General features: G+C 39.1%; 1 protein-coding gene across 1 annotated transcript in view; it reads right to left on the reverse strand.

The window, feature by feature from the left end:
- The window catches only part of LUZP2 (leucine zipper protein 2), a 605558-nt gene that overhangs the window by 283724 nt on the left and 302779 nt on the right, over positions 1–19055 (reverse strand). The window contains exons 2-3 of the mRNA XM_040408869.1: positions 5840–5957; positions 800–870 (exon numbers count right to left, since the gene is read on the reverse strand). Coding sequence (XP_040264803.1) covers positions 800–870; positions 5840–5957 — 189 coding nt within the window. The remainder of the gene's footprint in view (positions 1–799; positions 871–5839; positions 5958–19055) is intronic.

Raw genomic sequence — 19055 nt, forward strand, 5'->3', positions numbered from 1 at the left:
TCTATCACTAAAAGATGGCTTTGCAGAAGGAGAATCCGGGTGCTGAACTTTCCTGCCTGCAGTCCAGACCTTTCACTCATAAAAAAAAAAACATTTGGTGAATCAAGAAAAGAAAAAGGCAACAAAAAAGACCCAGAACTGTTGATCAACTAGAATCCTACATCAGACTAGAAAAGGACAACATTCCTCTCCCAAAACTACAACAATTGGACTTCCCAGACAGTTACAGACTGTTAAAAGAAGAGGGGGTGCTATACAATGGTAGACATGGCCCCATCCTAACTATTCCTAAGTTTTGTTGTTACCATCAAGTTCTAAATTAGTGACTTTTCTTCATGAAATGTCTGACTTTCAACAACTCATATGTGCTCTATGATCTATTGTGAATAAAATATGGGTCTATGAGATTTGCAAATCATTGTATTCTGTTTTAATTTACATTTATTTACATTTTACACAGGGTCCCAACTTTTTATGGAATTGGGGTTGTATTTGACTAAATTGTGCTGGTCACAGAACAAAGGTAAATAAAAGGTACATAAAAGAAAAGATAAAACAATTGTAGACAATCTATTCTAGACAGGTAGCTCTGTACTGATACTCCTATGAGTCCTTTGAGTGCTTTCATAAGATCGTAATTATTCCACATAAACTATCAAAACTAAGCTAAGTAAAACAGTAAAACATGAGTGCCCCAAGTAAAGGCCAAATAAGTTGTTTCATCAAATATCTTTGTAGAAGACAATTAAAGAATTTGTCCTAGCATTTTAGAATGCTACATAGCTGTTTCTTTATTTACCTCTGTTTTTGTTCCAACTCCAAAAGTTTTTGATCATCATTCTTGGAAGACGCATCGTTGCTTTTCAAAGACTAGAAAATAAAATATTTGAATTTGTCATGTTTGCTCAACTATATGGCAATGAAAACATTATTGCTTTTCAAAGACTAGAAAGTAATTTTAAACAATAGAAAAAACAACAAAAAAATTATATTGTCTGTACATTAATACAACTGGAATTAAAAACATCATAACCAGAGAAGAACTCACAAGTCCTAGTGTAAAAATTAGCTGAAATTAATAAGGTAAAAAATGAAGTCTTTTTTTTTTCTTTTATTGTTGATGCTTTTATTTCCTCTGTTGTACATCTCTGCCAAAACTATAATTGAATAAAGGTAGGAGACCTGGGTCTTATACTTTGCCAAGTGTCAGCATGCCAAATAATATAATAACTTGGGAAAAGTAATTAATGAAATAGAAGATCCAGACCATGAAGTGTAAATGGCTTTAGGCATGTATTTAACTAGGAAGATTTATCAAATAAAGGCTTTTTAGCCCCTCTATTGAAGTCTCTGATGCTGCCAGAAGATGCAACAAATTTATAATGAGAAGCAGGTCTCATCATAAATTATGTGCACCTCTGGCTGTCCATTCATCTGAGTGAAATCTAGGGTAGCTCTGAACCACTGTAGATTTCTGTCTTCATTTGTGCCTGAAATGTGGCAAATCAGCTTCTCCCCCCACTCCCCAACCTCATCATGCTCATGCTCCCTTTTCAAAAAGTGGCAAGGGTGGTGCTGAAATGCAAACATTTGTCACAAGTGGCATTCAAATATTTGCAAACGTATGGTTTGCAACTTTTTCTGGCGACTTTTCTGGTGCAGGGAGCTGATAAATCTCCCCCTAGACATTCCAGGAAAGACTGATGTGTTGCAATACTATATCATTTTCTATATACCTGCCAGAGAAGTGAACAGTTAAGTTCTGATGATTATTGGGTTTTATAACCAGAAGTGGCAGTATTTAAGAAACTGCAGTTTGTGAACTGATCGCGTGCTTCTGTTCTGAAAGTGTATTGTGAGTGGACAATTGGCAGCGTTGCGAATAAGTGACTTGGAAACAGCGGACTACCACATGGCATTGATGTGAGAGTGTAATGTCAGCTATCAAGGTGCACAAGGGCAGCTCAGCACCAAAATGAACCAGGGGCTATCAGATGAGTGTCTAAAGCAACAATTCAATGAACTCTACTGTGAATGGGGCTTTAAAGCAGAAAGATGGTCGCTGCACCTCTGCTAAAAAAAAAAAGTTGCATTAGCAGAAAAGGCTTCCATTATTGCAGCAGGCTTCTATTATCGCAGCCTTCTCTGATGAGTCATCTTTTCTGTTTAATTGAATGGATGGATGTTGGTGTGTCAGGAGAGAAACATCAGAGAACAAACATGCTGCAACCATTACAGGAAAAACATAAGCTGGTGGTGGCAGCGTTATGATGTGGTTAATGTTTTCAGGGCATTCTTTGGGCCCACTTGTCTTTCCTGGGGTGGATGGGATCTTCCACCAAGACAATGCGACATGTTACACAGCTAAAAAATTTGCATTAATTGGAGGAGCATGATGAAGACTTCCAAGTACGACCTGGCACCCTAATTCCCCAGACTTGAACTCAACTGAGCATCTATGGGACCACCTCGATTCTCATGTTCACTCTATAGATCCTCCCCCACGCACCCTCCATGAGCTCTAGGATGCACTTTAGTCAACATGTCTCCAGATACCAATGACAACCTACCAGGGCCTTACTGAGTTACTCCCAGCCCATCTAGCTGCTGTCTGTGCTGCACATGGCAATTACTCTGAATAATAGCTGGTGGTCATAATAATGTGATTCAATTTCTCTCTCTTTCTCTGTGTGTATATATATATATATATATATATATATATATACATATATATATATATATATATATATATATACATATATATATATATAGATACCCTGTATGTTAATGAAAATCATGTATGTACTCTATGTATATAAATGTATATACATTATTATGGGTCAAAGAGCCCTTGAACCCTTCCCCTACAGCACCACATAGAGTGAAAATTCCCAACCACATGTGATTAAGGATGTTATTGCAAGTTACAGTGCCCTGCAAACATATTCATACCCCTTGAATTTTTTTTTCACGTTACACCAACAAACGTAAATCAATTTTATTAGGATTTTATGTGAACGACCAAGTATGTATGTGTGAAGTAAAAGGAAAATGATATATTTTTTTTAAATAAATAAAAATATGGAAAGTGTGGTGTGCATTTGTATTCAGCTCTCCTGAGTCAATACTTTGTAGGACAACATTTATAGCTACAAGTCTTTTGGGGCATGTTTCCATCAGCTTTACACATCTAGAGGCTGACATTTTTGCCCATTTTCTTTTCAAAATAGCTCAAGCTTAGTCAGATTGGATGAACTTCTGTTTCACGGTGGAGATGGTGTGTTTAAGGTGATGTGCAATGTTAGTTTTCCACCACACATAACATTTTCCATTTAGGTCCCAAAGTTCAAATTTTGTCTTTTCTAACCAGATGACCTTCTTCCACATGTTTGCTCTGTCCCCTACATGGCTTGTGGCAAACTACAAATGGAACTTCTTATGGCTTACTTTAAAAAAATGGCTTGCCACTGTTCCATAAAGGCCAGGTTTGTAAAGTACACGACTAAGGCTGGGTTCAGACCTGAGCGTATTTGATATGCGCGTTTAACGCGCGTTTTTGTTGTGCGTTTTTATGCGCGTTTTTTGCAATAGTAAACGCGCGTTTGACGCGCGTTTGTGTGATTGACTGCAGTGTCCTATGGCCACAAACGCGCGTCAAAACGCCCCAAAGAAGCTCAAGAACTTGTTTGAGCGTAGGGCGTTTTTCAGCGCGTTCAAACGCGCTGTAAAACGCTCAAGTGAGAACCAGGGTGTAACGGTCACGTCCACACACACACAGGGGGAAGGGTAGTGACCACTGCACTCCACCCTCACCCCTGGCCCTGCCTACTTGCCTCACGAGTCCTGATGACAGGGGACAACTGGACGGCAGTCCCTAACTTAGGATATGTGCAGGGAAGACAGACAAGACAAAATACGGAACATGAACGGACCGGGTCAGAACCAAGAGAGCTACGCAGTACAATGGATAAAGCAAAGAATGGTCAGGAGAAGCCGGGGTCAAATACCAGGAGAGTAGCAAAGTACAAGAGGAGTCCTAAGAGAGTAGTCAGGTGGGAGCCGAGGTCACAATACCAGGATGTATGCGCAGTACAGGAGGAGCAGGCAGAGGATCGTCAGGGAACAGGATCAGGTAAATATTCAGTAGTCCAACAAATAGCCAGGAACCTAGAAATTAACAGGCAACCTGTAGCCAGCAGGCTGCCTGTATTTATAGTGGGGAGTGAGGGTCATGTGACGTGGCCAGCGTCACATGACCGACAGACCAACCAGTCGAGCACCGAGTGATCAGCTCGGCGCTCAAGGCAGACTAGGAGCAGGGAGCCACCCAGCTAGTAAAGCCGCCCTGGGAATGAGGTCAAACACAGAACCTCATTCCAAAAGCTAAGCAACAGTTCTGCGGGCAATGGGGGACTGAGTGCACCTTCGGAACCCCGTGATACAGGGCCATAGAGAAGCATTGGTTTTCATGTGTTGAGCATTTTACAGCGCGTTTGAACGCGCTGTAAAACGCTCAAGTGTGAACCCAGCCTAATAGTTGTCCTGTAGACAGATTCTCCCACCCGAGCTGTGGATTTCTGCCGCTCCTCTAGAGTTACCATGGGTCTCTTGGCTGTTTCTCTAATTAGTGCTCTCCTTGTCTGGGCTGTCAGTTTAGTTGGAAGGCTATGTCTTAGTAGATTTGCAGTTGTGCCATACTTCTTTCATTTTCAGATGATGGATTGAACAGTGCTCTGTGAGATTTTCAGAGCTTGGGATATATATTTTTTATAACCTAACCCTGCTTTACATTACAACTCTATAGCTGTAGTTATACAGAGAATAAATTACACACAGACAGTCTCTATTAACTCAGTAGGTGACTTCTGAAGGCAATTGGTCACACAGGATTTTATTTAGAGGTATTGGAATACAGGGCGCTGAATACAAATGCACCCCACACTTTTCAGATTTTTATGTATTATACATTTTGAAAACCATGTATAATTTTCTTTTCACTTCACACATACTTGCTACTTTGTTTGGTCTATCACATAAAATCACAATGAAATACATTTAAGTTTATGGGTGTAATGTGAAAAAAATGTGGAAAAGTTCGAGGGGTATGAATACTTTTTCAAGGCACTGTTTATTATACATTAACATTATTTGGTTGAATTTTACAATTTTTCAAGTTATACAATGTCAATGAGAGATATTTACTAACGAATGTTAACCAGAATTTTGGAATGCATGGTGTACAGTGTGCACCAATATATTTTGCATTGCAGACACTTTGTACGCCTTTCTTGATAGCTATGAAAAGTGTGTAGATAAAAGGGACGTTACTAAGGTGAGTTGGAAAATATAACATTTATGTAGACTGTCACCTGGTATAGCAGGAAACTAATAATCTAGGAGGCATGTAAAATTTTTATCAGAATAATCCAAGCTATTGTGTTTTCTATGGGTTTATAAGCTGTGCGAAAAATATGAGGCAAAGAGAAACAATTTTTAGAATCTCAGTTTGTCATGGGAGGGTGCAATTTTTTTGAACAGGTTAAAACCTTTGAAAACTCGCAGCTTGAGACCTCTGATGATAAGATGAAGAGAGAACTTGAAAGAACTTGGCATGGGATTGAGATGATAGCTCTTATTTTCTATTGAGTTGTCAGTCTCAGAATTTGTATTGTTTACTTTTATGCTTTTATTATTCATTTAGAGGTTGATATTGTTTTGTAGTACTGCATAATAAAATGTATGATTTATCAGTGTTCATATATATTATTCCTCTTCAATTTTTTTATTTACTCTAAAAAAAAAAAATTCTATAGAATTTTCAAAAACAATATGGTCTGACCTGTAAATTTCCTTTGATGCCTTCAAGCTCCCGGGATGTTTTTGAAAGCTGCCGCAGGATATTGCTTCTCTCCATAAAAACTTCCTTAAGTTGTTTTTCCAAGTCATCATAGCCCTGTCTAGCAAGGAAAAGACATAAGTCAGTTACATATTCTTCATGGTGACTAATTCTCCAATTAGATGGCAAACAGAATATTCACTTTCAAAATAACACGAAAAGGTTATGCTTGTTGTGCTAACATCAATCTGTCGTGTTGGTCAGGGTACGTGTACATAGTGGATGGAATACAAAGTACAGCTACTGACATAAATCATCCTTTGTTTATAGCCCATTTTTCATTGTTTACTCACATTTCAACCATAAAAAGCAAAGCAAAGCACACTTTTTTTTTTTTTTAGCCACTATGTAACCTAGACATTCAGTCAATGACAAATTTATAGCTTTACCTCCTGTAATTGCATTGTTATTTTATTACTGGGTAATTTTTAATGCAATGGAAATTCTGTTCTATAATTTAAAAAAATACATCTATTTAAACAGAAATAATAACTTGAAATATGAAATCAACATAAAACTGACATCATTTTATGCAGCTGTAAAACTGTTGTATAATATTTTTATTATTGAGTTTTTTTTCCCTCATAGCATAACCCAAATCTCTCCAAGACCCGACATAACTAAATTCACTCTACTGAGTCAGAAGCCCTAAGGCATCAAGAGAGACGACTGACACTCCCCCATATTACAAGGATTCATTTGGAGACAAGTGTTGAGCACGAATATTTGAATAGCGAATTTTTATTGTGAAAATCTCCACTTTGAGAATTTGCGAATATTTTGAATATAGTGCTATATATTCAAACTAAGAAGACAGGTTGGCATTAGCAGGGGGCGCTCAAACCCACATGCAGTTGTGCATATATATAGGGGAGCAAATCCTGCACTTGTGGCCCGTTGCTAATGGCAATCCCCAGCAAAATGCATACAATGGAGGATGCCCGCGGCGAACCACAAGTACCACAATAGACATCCTACACAAGGTAACAAGTGCGGATGTCATAATTAATATAACAATATAACAAAACAATAACAAACACAGGTGCACTCTGCAGTCTCACTAAATCCGATGCGAATATTTTGAATATAGTGCTATATATTCGTTATATCGAATATTCAGATTTTTTTTTTTCATCTGAACACATGATTCCTCTCTGCTTCTTGCTTGTGGGCCAATGAGAAGGAAGCAATGTCAAGTTTACAACAATACTTTCACACCAATCAGTAATCTGTAGTTGGACCTGCTAAAATGTGAAGTTGCATGTAGTGCAAAAAAATATTCTAATCACTGCCGATTAGCACAATCGCAAATATATTGGAGCACTTGACTCTATCTGCATATAAAGATATTCTAATGTTCTGCCATGCCAACCATTTTATCCAGTCTCAGGAAACTTATACCAGCTTGAAAAAGTTAGCCAAAGCGACCTACGCCTGTATTTCGCGTTATGAATTCGCATTACGCGATTTTTACATTGCTGATTTTTCGCATTCAATGAAATAATCTCGAAATTTACGAATATATAATGAATATTCTACAAAATATTTGTGAAATATTGCGAATTCGAATATAGCCCCTGCCGCTCATCACTATTGGAGACAAAGGAAAAGACTTACTTAGACCTGCATTGAAAGTTTACAATAAACACGTCAGTGTTTTTCTCAGTGATTTCCATCAGTGATTGTGAGCAAAAACCAGGATTGAAGCCTCTACAGACATCAGGTATAAGGGAAAAATCTGCACCTGTTCTGTGTTTTAGGGCCACACCTGGTTTTGGCTTAAAATTACTGATGGAAATCACTGACCAAAACACTGATGTGTGAAGGAGGCATAATGGAGACATAAGTACATCCTGGAATTCCCTAGATGCTTCTAATATAAGGCCATTTTATCCTGGGGATATATTGGACGGCATAGATTCCAAAGGAAGTCTAATCTCATCCAAGGATAAAGGGGGTTCAAGCCAACCCCTCTGCTCAGAAGTCAAGGAAGGAAACTCCAACATTTCAAGCATATCTAAAATCTCAGATGATGTATACTGCACCCCAGACCTATACACGGATTCAAAGGAGAGTTGAAAAAAATTCAGAGTATCCAAAAAGTTATGCAATATATTCCCTTCCCTAATTTGTATACTAAGAATTCCAAAGGGTGTCTTCTGGTTTTTGATCAAATTAGATAGAAAACTACCGGCACACCCTTCCTCAGAAAAGCTCGCTTGTTCGCAGATCTTTTCCTGACTTTTACCTTTATCATACAATAGATTTCTATGTTCTTTCTGTCTTCTCACCCATAACTTCTTATTATGAAATGAGGAATTTTTAAAGTACGCTATCTCAGACATCATCTGAATGCTCTAAAATCCGGAAATGCACTCCTCCGGGTGTTCTCCTGCTCTCCTCGGCAGGGCTCCATAGGAAAACAGTGTATTTCACATAGACTCCAATGCTAATGCATTTGAATGTATAAGAGAAAATTGCTTGTTATAGTTCCCAATAGGAACTATAAAAAAGTTAAAAATTCAAATCACCCCTTTCCCCAAAATGAAAAAAATAAATAAAAAAATACACATCATTAAAATATGAAAACATTCATTCCATATGGAAAATGTGATCAGAAAGTTGTACACATCCCAAAATGGTATCAATGAAAAGTATAAATTGCCCAGTAAAAAATCGAGCACTCACATCGCTTCATACACATAACTACAAAAAGGTTAAAGGGGTCATAATATGGCAACAAAAAGAAAAAAAAATCAAGGTTTGAATTTTTTTTTTACGTTTAAAAATGCTACAAAAAACTATACAATACATATGTGGTATCGTCATAATTGTACTGACCTGGAGAATGAAAGTAACTGGTCAGTTTTACTGTATAGGGAACGTTGTAAAAACAAACTCATAAAACCATTGGCGAATAATATTTTCTTTTTCAATTAATTTTTTTTTACAGCTTCCCACTACATCATATGCAAAATTAAATGGTGGAATTAGAAAGTGCAATATGTCCCACAAAAAACTAACTCATATGGCTATGTGAATTGAAAAATAAAAAAGTTTTGGCTCCAAAAAAGCATAGAGTGAAAAACGTAAATGCAAACAAGAAAAACACTCCAGGGCTGAAAGAGTTAAAATCCATTAAGTTCTGATTCATAAAAATCATCAAAGGAATTCAATTTGGATATGAATCGATCCTACTCTGAAAAATCTCTCACACTTTCTCTCTTGAAAAATTGTACCCAAACAAATCTGAAGAAATTCAAATTCTACCGAACCAGAGTTTTTTTTCCAAAATTTGTGTTGAATTTCAATGGCCAGAACTTTAGAAGTTATGTTTTGGGTTGTGTTGATAATACATCCCTTTAGATCCATATGTTTCCACAAATCATGGATTAGTTGATTTTGAGTCATAGCTGCACTTTTAATAGATGCTTGATAAGTAATGTCATTGTGAAAAATCTTTTTGCTTGGAGCTATAATACTTTCTAGCATTAACACCAGGTGCAATGAGTAATGTGTTATATCTATGATATAGTACTATTTCATGACTGCAGATTACTAGACTGTAAACTCTTATTTTTCTTTTCTGTCTAATAAAACTCAACATGTCCCTTTAGACTCCCAGCAAAAATAATCATCGAAGACAAGACTGGTGTAGGAACTTCAATGAATGATGAGAATTTACTCTTTAAGAACTTCAAAAGCTTTCTTTTGCCCTGGAACAAGTGAAGGACAGGTATAGCAAAAAGAAAACTTATTCCTATAGAGCAAAATGATAAAATGATAATACATAGATATAACTGTGGGTTTTGTGTCCCCGTGGGAAGGGAATCTGTACTTTTTCTAATCAGACTCCAGCTCTGAAAGTGCTCACTAAATGCATAGTATAAAATAGCTTCCAACCTTGAGCTAGAAATTGGACCTGATTTTAAAACATTTTCCATTCTCTTGAAGTGCAATTTTTTTTTTTTTTGTAGACAAGCAACATAAATGAGTGGATTTTTCCAAAAGGTATCAAAGTTGTCATTTCTTCATTCTGTTCTCAACCCTTTGAGTACAAGCCTTTTATTTTCTAAAAGTGCTTTTTTTTTATCAATGAGCTTGTTGGGGAAGAAAAATATGATAACTGTCCAGAGAAGGAACATTATTTTCAATAGCTATTGTAAAACAGTTTTTCAGTCTACACTTTAATAGATTGTGTGATGAAGATAACACCTTTCATGTGCCATAATAAGACATGTGAACATCATAGAGTTGGTTCCCTTGTCAAGCCCCATACAGTAGGTTAGAGAGGGGCGCTAATGAGAAAGAAACAAAGACTAAAAACAATTACATGGTCACCCATACCGGACTTTTATATACTGTTTTACAGATTCATAATTTATCTTCGATGACTGCCATGCAATATGAAGTTTCCCCTAATGTAATTCGGGGAGGGGGAGTTGACAGCTGATTAGTGATTAGGGGGGATGACCAATCCTTTTAATATTTGGTTGGTTTCCTGGTTATTGAATTTTATTCACAATTTAATTCTACCAAAACCAAAGTCTGAAAGAGAGACAGTAAGTTTTCAGTGGTTTAATTTAAGTGATTTTTCATAATAAGATATATATTTTTTAATCTATCACTGTGCTTATATCTCCAAGTAATGCTTCTCTAAAAAGAGGCATCCAAGCTAGTCTCCTTTCCAAAAGGAATACCAGGAATTCAGCTTTTTCTATCTAACTACCCTTTAACATAGCTGAGAAAAGACTTGGTTGGAGTACTATTTTTTTTAAGGAGAGTGCCAAGTATTCATGAGAAGTATCGTAAGCCAGTCAATATCTGTCTGGGGGGAAAAAATTAAAATTAACACATCTGCTGACATCAGATAGGCTTAGGAAAGCTAATTTGAATAGCTTTCCCAGAATTCCAAAGGTTGATGGCTCCCTGCCTTGCCATTCACCCTTATAGGCCACTATATCATGTACAAATGATGCAGGGGCATAGGTGTCTCAGTGACTTAGTTTATTTTTCTAAATAAGAGAAACAAAATAAGAGTATTGCAGGTTTGATCAGAACACTCTCAGTGACTTATAATGGGACCAATGTGTTCTCCATTGTATGGCCATATGGGAAGCATACTAATGTGGGTGTATAGGGGTCATTTCTAGGGAAAGTACAAGCCACATGCCAAAGTTAGGGTTGGCTCCCTGTCCTCTCACCTCCTAAGCTTCATGCTCCTTATCTTTATAAGAGACAATTGGAGGAGAAGGAAAGAACGTGTCATCTATAGATGCCTACCACAGAGGGACAGTTTCTGGGACAATATATTGTGAAGCACTGTGGTATTTAGCTCTGCTGGGATGGTATTTTGTGCTGCACTATGGTATTGCTCACCCCAACTATTTGTGTTGGTCCTGCCTACTTGTGTTTCCCCTCTTTCTATCAAATTGGACTTTCCTACAGCACGAGGGCACTTCTAGGTTTTTCAAGGGCCACTTTAATACCCTAAAACACCACTTAGTGATAGACTTATTCAATGCAATAAAAGACATGTTTTAAATTGGATGAAGAATGCAGAAAACAAGTCATAACCTTGTTATTTGAGACATTGTTTGTTGTGGGATATAGGAACACTTTAACATCATTGTCTAGAAAAGGTTTATTGTTTGAAGGGGTTTCTGTTTCTTTTAAATTGATGGCCTATCTTCTGAATATGCCAACAATATCTGATCAGCGAGGGTCTGACACCCTGAACTTCTGCCAATCAGTCGGTCTGCAGTAGATGCAGTTTAGTTCATTTTAATGGGATCAATACTGAAGTAACCAGCTCTGTTCATTACACACAATGGATAAAGCTACAGTTCCGATGCCTACTTCAAAGGTTGATGCTACTTCATAACATCTAATCGGTAGGGTTGAAGGCTGTCTGCCCCCACCAATCAGATATTAATGACCTATCTTGAAGATGGGCCATCAATATAAAAGGACTGGAAGACCACTTCAACAATAAGGTTCTTGGGTGGGTGTTCTCAGAGCAACTGACTTTTTTTCTATTAATAAAATGTTCCTGGTTAGATCAACAATAATGAAGCTTGATCTAATGTGAAGACTCTTATGAATACTTCCCTGCATGCATTTATAGCTCTTTGTATTAAATAATAAGATATGACCTTAAAGCACTCCATTAAACAACGGATTTAAAACTGAATTTTGTAATGTCCTTATGAATGTGAATATATCCTGTAAGAGTAAGAAAGGTTGTAAAGGAAACGTGAGCTTTAGCTAATACAAGTGAAACACGGCACGTTTGCCGTTGAGCTTTCTGCATTTCATCTAATGTGCAGTAACCATAACAATGAGCCACTTTTGCATACATAGTAATAACACATTGGAGTTTAAAAGTAACTAGCCCATCAATTTATGAACATGTGCCAAGGTACGGGAAAGAATTCCATTGCATCTTGTTAGTTGCTGAAGATGAGATTTCATTTCAATACCTCAAAAAGGACATTTATGGCTATTGAAGTGAATCATAATGAAATATCCAGAAGACAATGTCATGATAAAAGAGAAATATGCTGCATTCTGGGTAATTGCTATTTTAGGTTTCATTTTAGCTGTTAACAAGCAGACTGGATTTTGTATGATGAGCCTACTTTAGGAAATTCATAGAAAATGAGGAATTAGATTTAGGATACCTCTTCTACAGGCTATAACTTGGGCTTATACATAGAACATTGTTACTCTCAATTAGTATTATAAATATATATTTTTTATTACAGACATTTGTAGTTAACACCAATGTAACTTCTTTGAATCTAAAATATAATATGAATCTAACATAAAACAAAATTATCTTATTGATTTTAAAATAAAAAAAGATGTATGAACTATTGAACTATATAAACTAAAGACTATGTGGCACATTTATTAAGACCAGCGTTTTAGACGTTGGTCTTAATAAAGGCACATGGCTGGTCGTGGATCCGCCAGAGTTATGACGAGACGCAGGTCTCTCCATAATTTCGCCGCATTACAGAGCCAATTCAAAATGTAAGACAGCTTCTGAGCTAAGACAGGCGTAGAAAATGGTAAATGAGACGGTTTACCGGCCCATCCCCTTCCTGGCCCTTACCATGCCCACTTTTTTAGACCTGGCATGAGTGGGGAAAAGTTGCAACAGTTAGTTGTGCCGCAATCTGCATCTGAAATACGCCTATATAGGCGGTGGTCCCCACTGTTGCTGCCTACTCCGAGATATCTAATGTCAGTGGTGGTGAAGGTGAATATGATGACGGAGAGGAAGAGGAGAGGAGTTATGAGGGAGAGACAGAGCAGCAGATAGGGAGGAGAAACAGGCAGAACTCGCAGTGCACAGGAGGCAAAAAGCAGACTGCAAATGTATCTGGAGCGAGCAATCCACCATGCCCGGTCACATCTTGCGCTCCCAGGATGCCGGCACATGGCTCCGCAGTGTTGGCTTTTTTAACGTTTCTGCTGCTGACAATAGTGTTGCCATCTGCAGCCTGTGCTGTCAACGCATAAGTTGCGGTAAGCCCAACACTCACCAAAGGACAACCGCCATAAGAAGGCACCTGACCTTCCATGACAGAGCCCAGTGGGAGCAACACCGTCAGAACCCACAAAGCCACACTCCTGGTGCTCCACGTCCTACCTCTTCTCCTTCTCCTCTCTCCTCACATTTTTCCTCCACTCCACCTTCCACCGTGCCGTCGTCGTGTTAATCTGGCAGAAGGCAGGCTTCCCTGGCCCAAATTTTTGAGCATAAAAAGTTGATGACATCGGATAACCCTCTTGCCCAACAGCTGACTGCTGGCTTGTCGGAACTGCTAGCCAGACAACTTCTGCCATATAAATTGTTGGACTCGGAGGCCTTTAGAAAATATTTCTCCCAGAAGGGCATCCCAGAGCTATATGGCTTTGTTCAGCGGCAAGTGTATATATCTGTGGCACACAGTGTCAGTGCCAAGATACATCTGACCACAGACACGTGGTCTAGCAAACACGGGCAGGGAAGGTACGTAACTTTTACTGCCCACTGGGTGAACTTTCTGACGGCCATCAAGCATGTAACCCGTCGCACCAATGTGGATTTGGTATTATCGCCACGGATTGCATGCAGGCCTGCCTTTTCTTCTCCTCCTCCTACTCCATCCTCCATCTCCTCCTTGGTTGACTCCTCCTTTTCCACTGCTACCGCCTATTCCGCTGCACCCCCCAAGCTCCCCAGAACATATTCGATGTGCCAGGTGAGACGTTGCCATGCTGTGCTGCGGCTGTTGTGCCTGGAAGCCAAGAGCCACACCGGTCCTGCACTGCTTTCAGGTCTGTGGTCAGAGGCCGATCAGTGGCTAACCCTACTCAATTTGACAGTTGGTAAAGTGGTGTGCGACAACGGTGCCAATCTGCTGAGTTCGCTGAAACAGGGCAAAATGACACAAGTGTCCTGCATTTCACACGTCCTGAACTAGTCGTGCAGCGATTTGTTGCCAAATACCCCGGGATCCAGGACGTCTTGCGGCAGGTCAGGAAAATCTCTCGGCATTTTAGAATATCTTACACGGCCATGGCTTGCCTTGCTGACATTCAGCGGCAACACCACCTACCTGTCAGATGTTTGATTTGTGACAGCCTAACGCACTAGTATTAATTTACAAATGGTCACATGGACCAATAATTGTCTCTTGATTTACATGTGTTAATTCTATATTGGTATAAAACATAACATTTATTTCCTTCCTTAAAATATCCTACTTATGACTGACGTTAAAAATGATCAGCCGTGTCTGTGAGTTTATTATTTCTAGTCGTTGTCACTGGTCTTGCACTATTGTATCACAATATAAGCTAGCTAAGAGGCTCACGATATTTCCTGCCTCGCAGGGTCCCCTGCTCTATCCGGTTGCTGCCGTTATATGCTAGCACTGTTATCTCACAGTGTGCTCGAGTTGGGGGACTGTAATGCGTTCCCTCTCAGCAAGCCTCCCTGTTCTATACTATCTCCGTAGTGTCACTTCTCACAGGCACACACTGCCTCAAAACACACTAATCACACTCTGCCCCCCGACATGTTTCGCCAAACACTTGGCGTCCTCAGGGGTTTCTAATTCAAAATTGCACAAAAACTTCAAGTTCATTAAATATTTATGTAAATGACAGGGATCTTAAATAATAGCTATTGTTTGTGGGAACATGTGATGCAACTTTTTGGCTGTGTTCATGAAGCTGCAATAGGGGCACATTTGTAGAAGTAGGACTACAATATGAACATCTCCTGCAGCTTTACTAAATCAGTTTTAGATCAAGTCCAGTTCTGTCAATTTGCAGCCATAATAAGCATATTAAAATGTGGCCAATCGAGCCGTAGGAAAAAGCGGCCTTACCCTTAAAAAAAAAGATGAACTCAATTTTTGTGTGTGCAGTGCCTTGTGTTTTTATTAGTTCTGTTTTGATATGGCTTGTAGTGTTGCTGTGACATTTTAATGAAATGTAGCTCAGCAGAAAATTGCAAAAGTTACTTCATAATGAGGCAACACACTGAATGCAGTGCAAATCACTCAGTAGCGCAAGTTTCATTGAATCTGTTTGTTAAAATGAATTAACATATTCAATTAAATAAGTTACATTTCAAAACCTACAATGCAATTGGTATTATCAAAACACAATTCCTGGATGTCTCGGGGAGTCTTTTGTTAGGTCTCGACATTATAAAGCAATTTATGTAGATTTAATTGTTTACAGCAAAACCTCTCAAAAAAGTCACCTCTTTAAGACTACAACTCCTGATCTAGGTCAGATTTTAAATTCTAAATAATAAAGGGGTTGTGCCAAGTTTATCAGTTATCACTTATCCACAGGATAGGAGATAACTAGCTAATCACTGAGGTCTTGACCACTGGGACCCCTACTGATCTTGAGGCAATCTCCAGTGCTTCTATAGAGAATTAATGACTGAGGCAAGACCAGCCCCACCATCAGAAGAGGGAACGGGGCCTTGGTTCTCGGGATCGGTGGGGGTCACAGCAGTTGGACATCATCGATCAGCTAGTCCTATGGAAAGGGAATAACATAAACTTGGCACAACTACTTTAATTCTTAGGAATTTTGCCTATCTCTTTTGAGAGGACCCTCTAGACCAGTGATGCCCAACCTACGGCCCGCAGGCCAAATCCAGCCTGCAAAGCTGTGTCATGCGGCCCCTGCAGTAACCGAAGGCCTTAGACCTTTCCCTGCTTTTTATCAGCTCAGGGTTCGCTGTGAACAGTACAGGCAGCATGGTGATGCTGCCTGCGCCTGCAATAGCCAATAGCAAAGCTCCGAACAGCAAGTAGCTTTGCTATTGGTTAGATTGGGCGGGTGCCAGATCAATACAGCACCCTGCAGTAGGATAAACCGGCAGGAGCTGGAGGGAGGAGGGGCAGGCTCCCGGGGGTGGCTGAAGCAAAGAGTGCCGGGCGCGCTGTGTAAGGACCCCGAGAAACATGACGGCTGAGGAGCTGAAGCCTACAGCCCAGAAATCAAGATGGACCTGCAGAAGAAGGTGACAGCGCAGGGTGTAATATATCGATGTGTGTAATGTATGTAGAGCAGTGTGTGATCATCACATACTGCACTATATACATCATACACATGTATACATCACATGCCCCCTCACAGTAATAATGGCCAGATATGTGCCGTCTTCACAGCAGTAATGCTCACACGTGCCCCCTCACAGTAATAACAGCCAGATATGTGCCTTCTTCACAGCAGTAATGATCACACGTGCCCCTCTTACAGTAATAATGGCCAGATATGTGTCCTCTTCACAGCCGTAATGCTCACACGTGCCCCCTCACAGTAATAATGGCCAGATATGTGCCCTCTTCACACTAGTAATGCTCACACGTGCCCCTCACAGTGTTTGCATTTATTTCTGGCAAAGCTACCTGGTTCTGGCCTGCAAAATTTATACCAAGTCTAGTGCGGCCCTTAGACAAAAAATGGTTGGGCACCACTGCTGTAGACAAGTTGATATCAACTTTCTTAAGATAAATACCACTGAATAAATTGTATCAAAGATAGTATATTGTGCTACATAAAGGTTATGAATACCTTGGGGGATTTTTTTTTATTTTTTTATTGCATTCTACTTATTTTGGGCTAAAAATAATATTTGCAATTAGTCTTTAATAAAAAAACTAATTTGTAATATAAGGGTTACATTTCAGTCTATTTGAAGATTATCATTTCTTATTTACTCAGATGACGGCCTATGTAGAGCCCTTTGAGCTCCTGACCTCATAAAAACTAATTTCAGCCATATTCTTATCAGTTTTAAACAATTTAGCTGTAATGAATGTTTATGACTTGGGGCCACCAGATCAAAGGAAAAAGCTCTACATGAGACATCAGCTGATAGGAATCAGAGTAAACAGAAAGTAACAGTCTGCTAATAGACTAAAATTTAAGCCCTGTATCAAAAAATACAGATTTCTTTTTACTACAGGCCCATAGCAAAAATGAATTTTAGCCATAAATGTGGACAATTCAATCATATAAATAAATAAATAAATAAACAAATAATATAATACAATACAATAAATTGCCACAAAGGTGTCCATAACCTTTAAAGGGTTTTTCCAAGAATGAAATACTGATGCTCTATCCTCAGGGTAGGTCATGAATATTTGATTGGTAGAAGTCTGACTTCCAGCACCACCGGTGATCAGATTGTATTTTAAAATACTGCATTGGTGAGCACTATGGCCTCTTCATGGTATAGTAAGTAGGGTGCCATACATTGTATGGTATCTGTGCTTTGTATGGCAGGTTAATCCCATTTACTTGTAAGGGACTGACCTGAACAAAGACCATGTGATTCAAGTGTGACATCTATGGCTGAGGAAAAGGCTACAGGATTCCGCCAAGGGCGGTGGCCCCTTCAAAGATCTAATCAGAGTAAACACCCCACTGATCAGATATTGATGAGCTATTCTGAGTAGTAAGTCATCAATGTTTAACCCCTAAAAACACATTTAATAAGCACAGCAAGAGGACAGTGCAAGTACACCCTAGAAGCATGGTGTAGACACCCTGAGGGAAATGTATATATCTTGAGTGCCTTGACGTGTTAACGCAACAAAATCATATTACAGTAATATAACAAGTTGTGTTAAAGTGACCCTCATGACGTGCCTGCCCCATGACTTGAACATCTAGGTTCTATAAGATAATTTTTCTTTGCCACCTTGGGTGGTCATCTCAAAGATGTTTAAGTGTTATATATCAAATGCAATCCATTCAGAAGTTCCCTTCAGTCATATGAAGGCAACTAAAAAAGCAAAGTTCTGAAAAATTTGATTTAGCAGCCTCACCAAAATTTGTCAAGAAATTTGATTCTTAGGAATCACTTCATCACAAATCACTTTTCATTGTATGAAGCGGGAGCAATGACAGGGAACAGTGATCACTTCGTCCCCTGTGATTTAACACCTCATATGCTGCATTCAATGCTGATCACGACATCTGAGACTCACATTCAGGTGCTCGGGGGTTAATCCGGGAATATGGAGGGGCCGTCCACTCCCACCTTGATTAAAGAAAACCTGCCAAAAGACCGGTGGGGAGCATGAAGATGTCACCATGTGATTATGCAGGGCGTGTTTGGCGATGTCATCAGTGAGGACGTCACCAAGCGGCCAGAGTGATCATGTGGTGACAACTTTATGCTCGCTGCAGGTCCTTTGGTGGGTTTTCTTCAATCACAACGGGAGCAGACGGCCTCTCCATGATAAAGTGCATGAAGTGAGTATATATTCTTTTTATTTTCAGCCATTTTAGTAAAAAAAAATGTATTACCACAAAGCACAAAGCAATTTGGATTTGTGCCGAATGTAATTTTTCCTAAACTTTGGATTGAATTCCACTTCGAATTCGTTAAACACTAAAGGCAACCCATTGATATTAGGTGTTTATTCTGGTAAGATCTAAAGATATGATTTAGTCACATCATTTTTCTAGCAAATTAGACAGATTTCGCTCTGATCATTTGAATAGTGACGGCAGGTTCTTCCAACGCTATCGTAGAATGTAAGTGCGAATAAAACTCTGTAACAGGAAATGTACCTCATGTTGGGGCAATAGCTATCTCCAGCGACCTTCTCCTAAGCTC

Source organism: Bufo bufo, chromosome 10 (genome assembly GCF_905171765.1).
Source record: "Bufo bufo chromosome 10, aBufBuf1.1, whole genome shotgun sequence".
Lineage (NCBI taxonomy): Eukaryota > Metazoa > Chordata > Amphibia > Anura > Bufonidae > Bufo > Bufo bufo.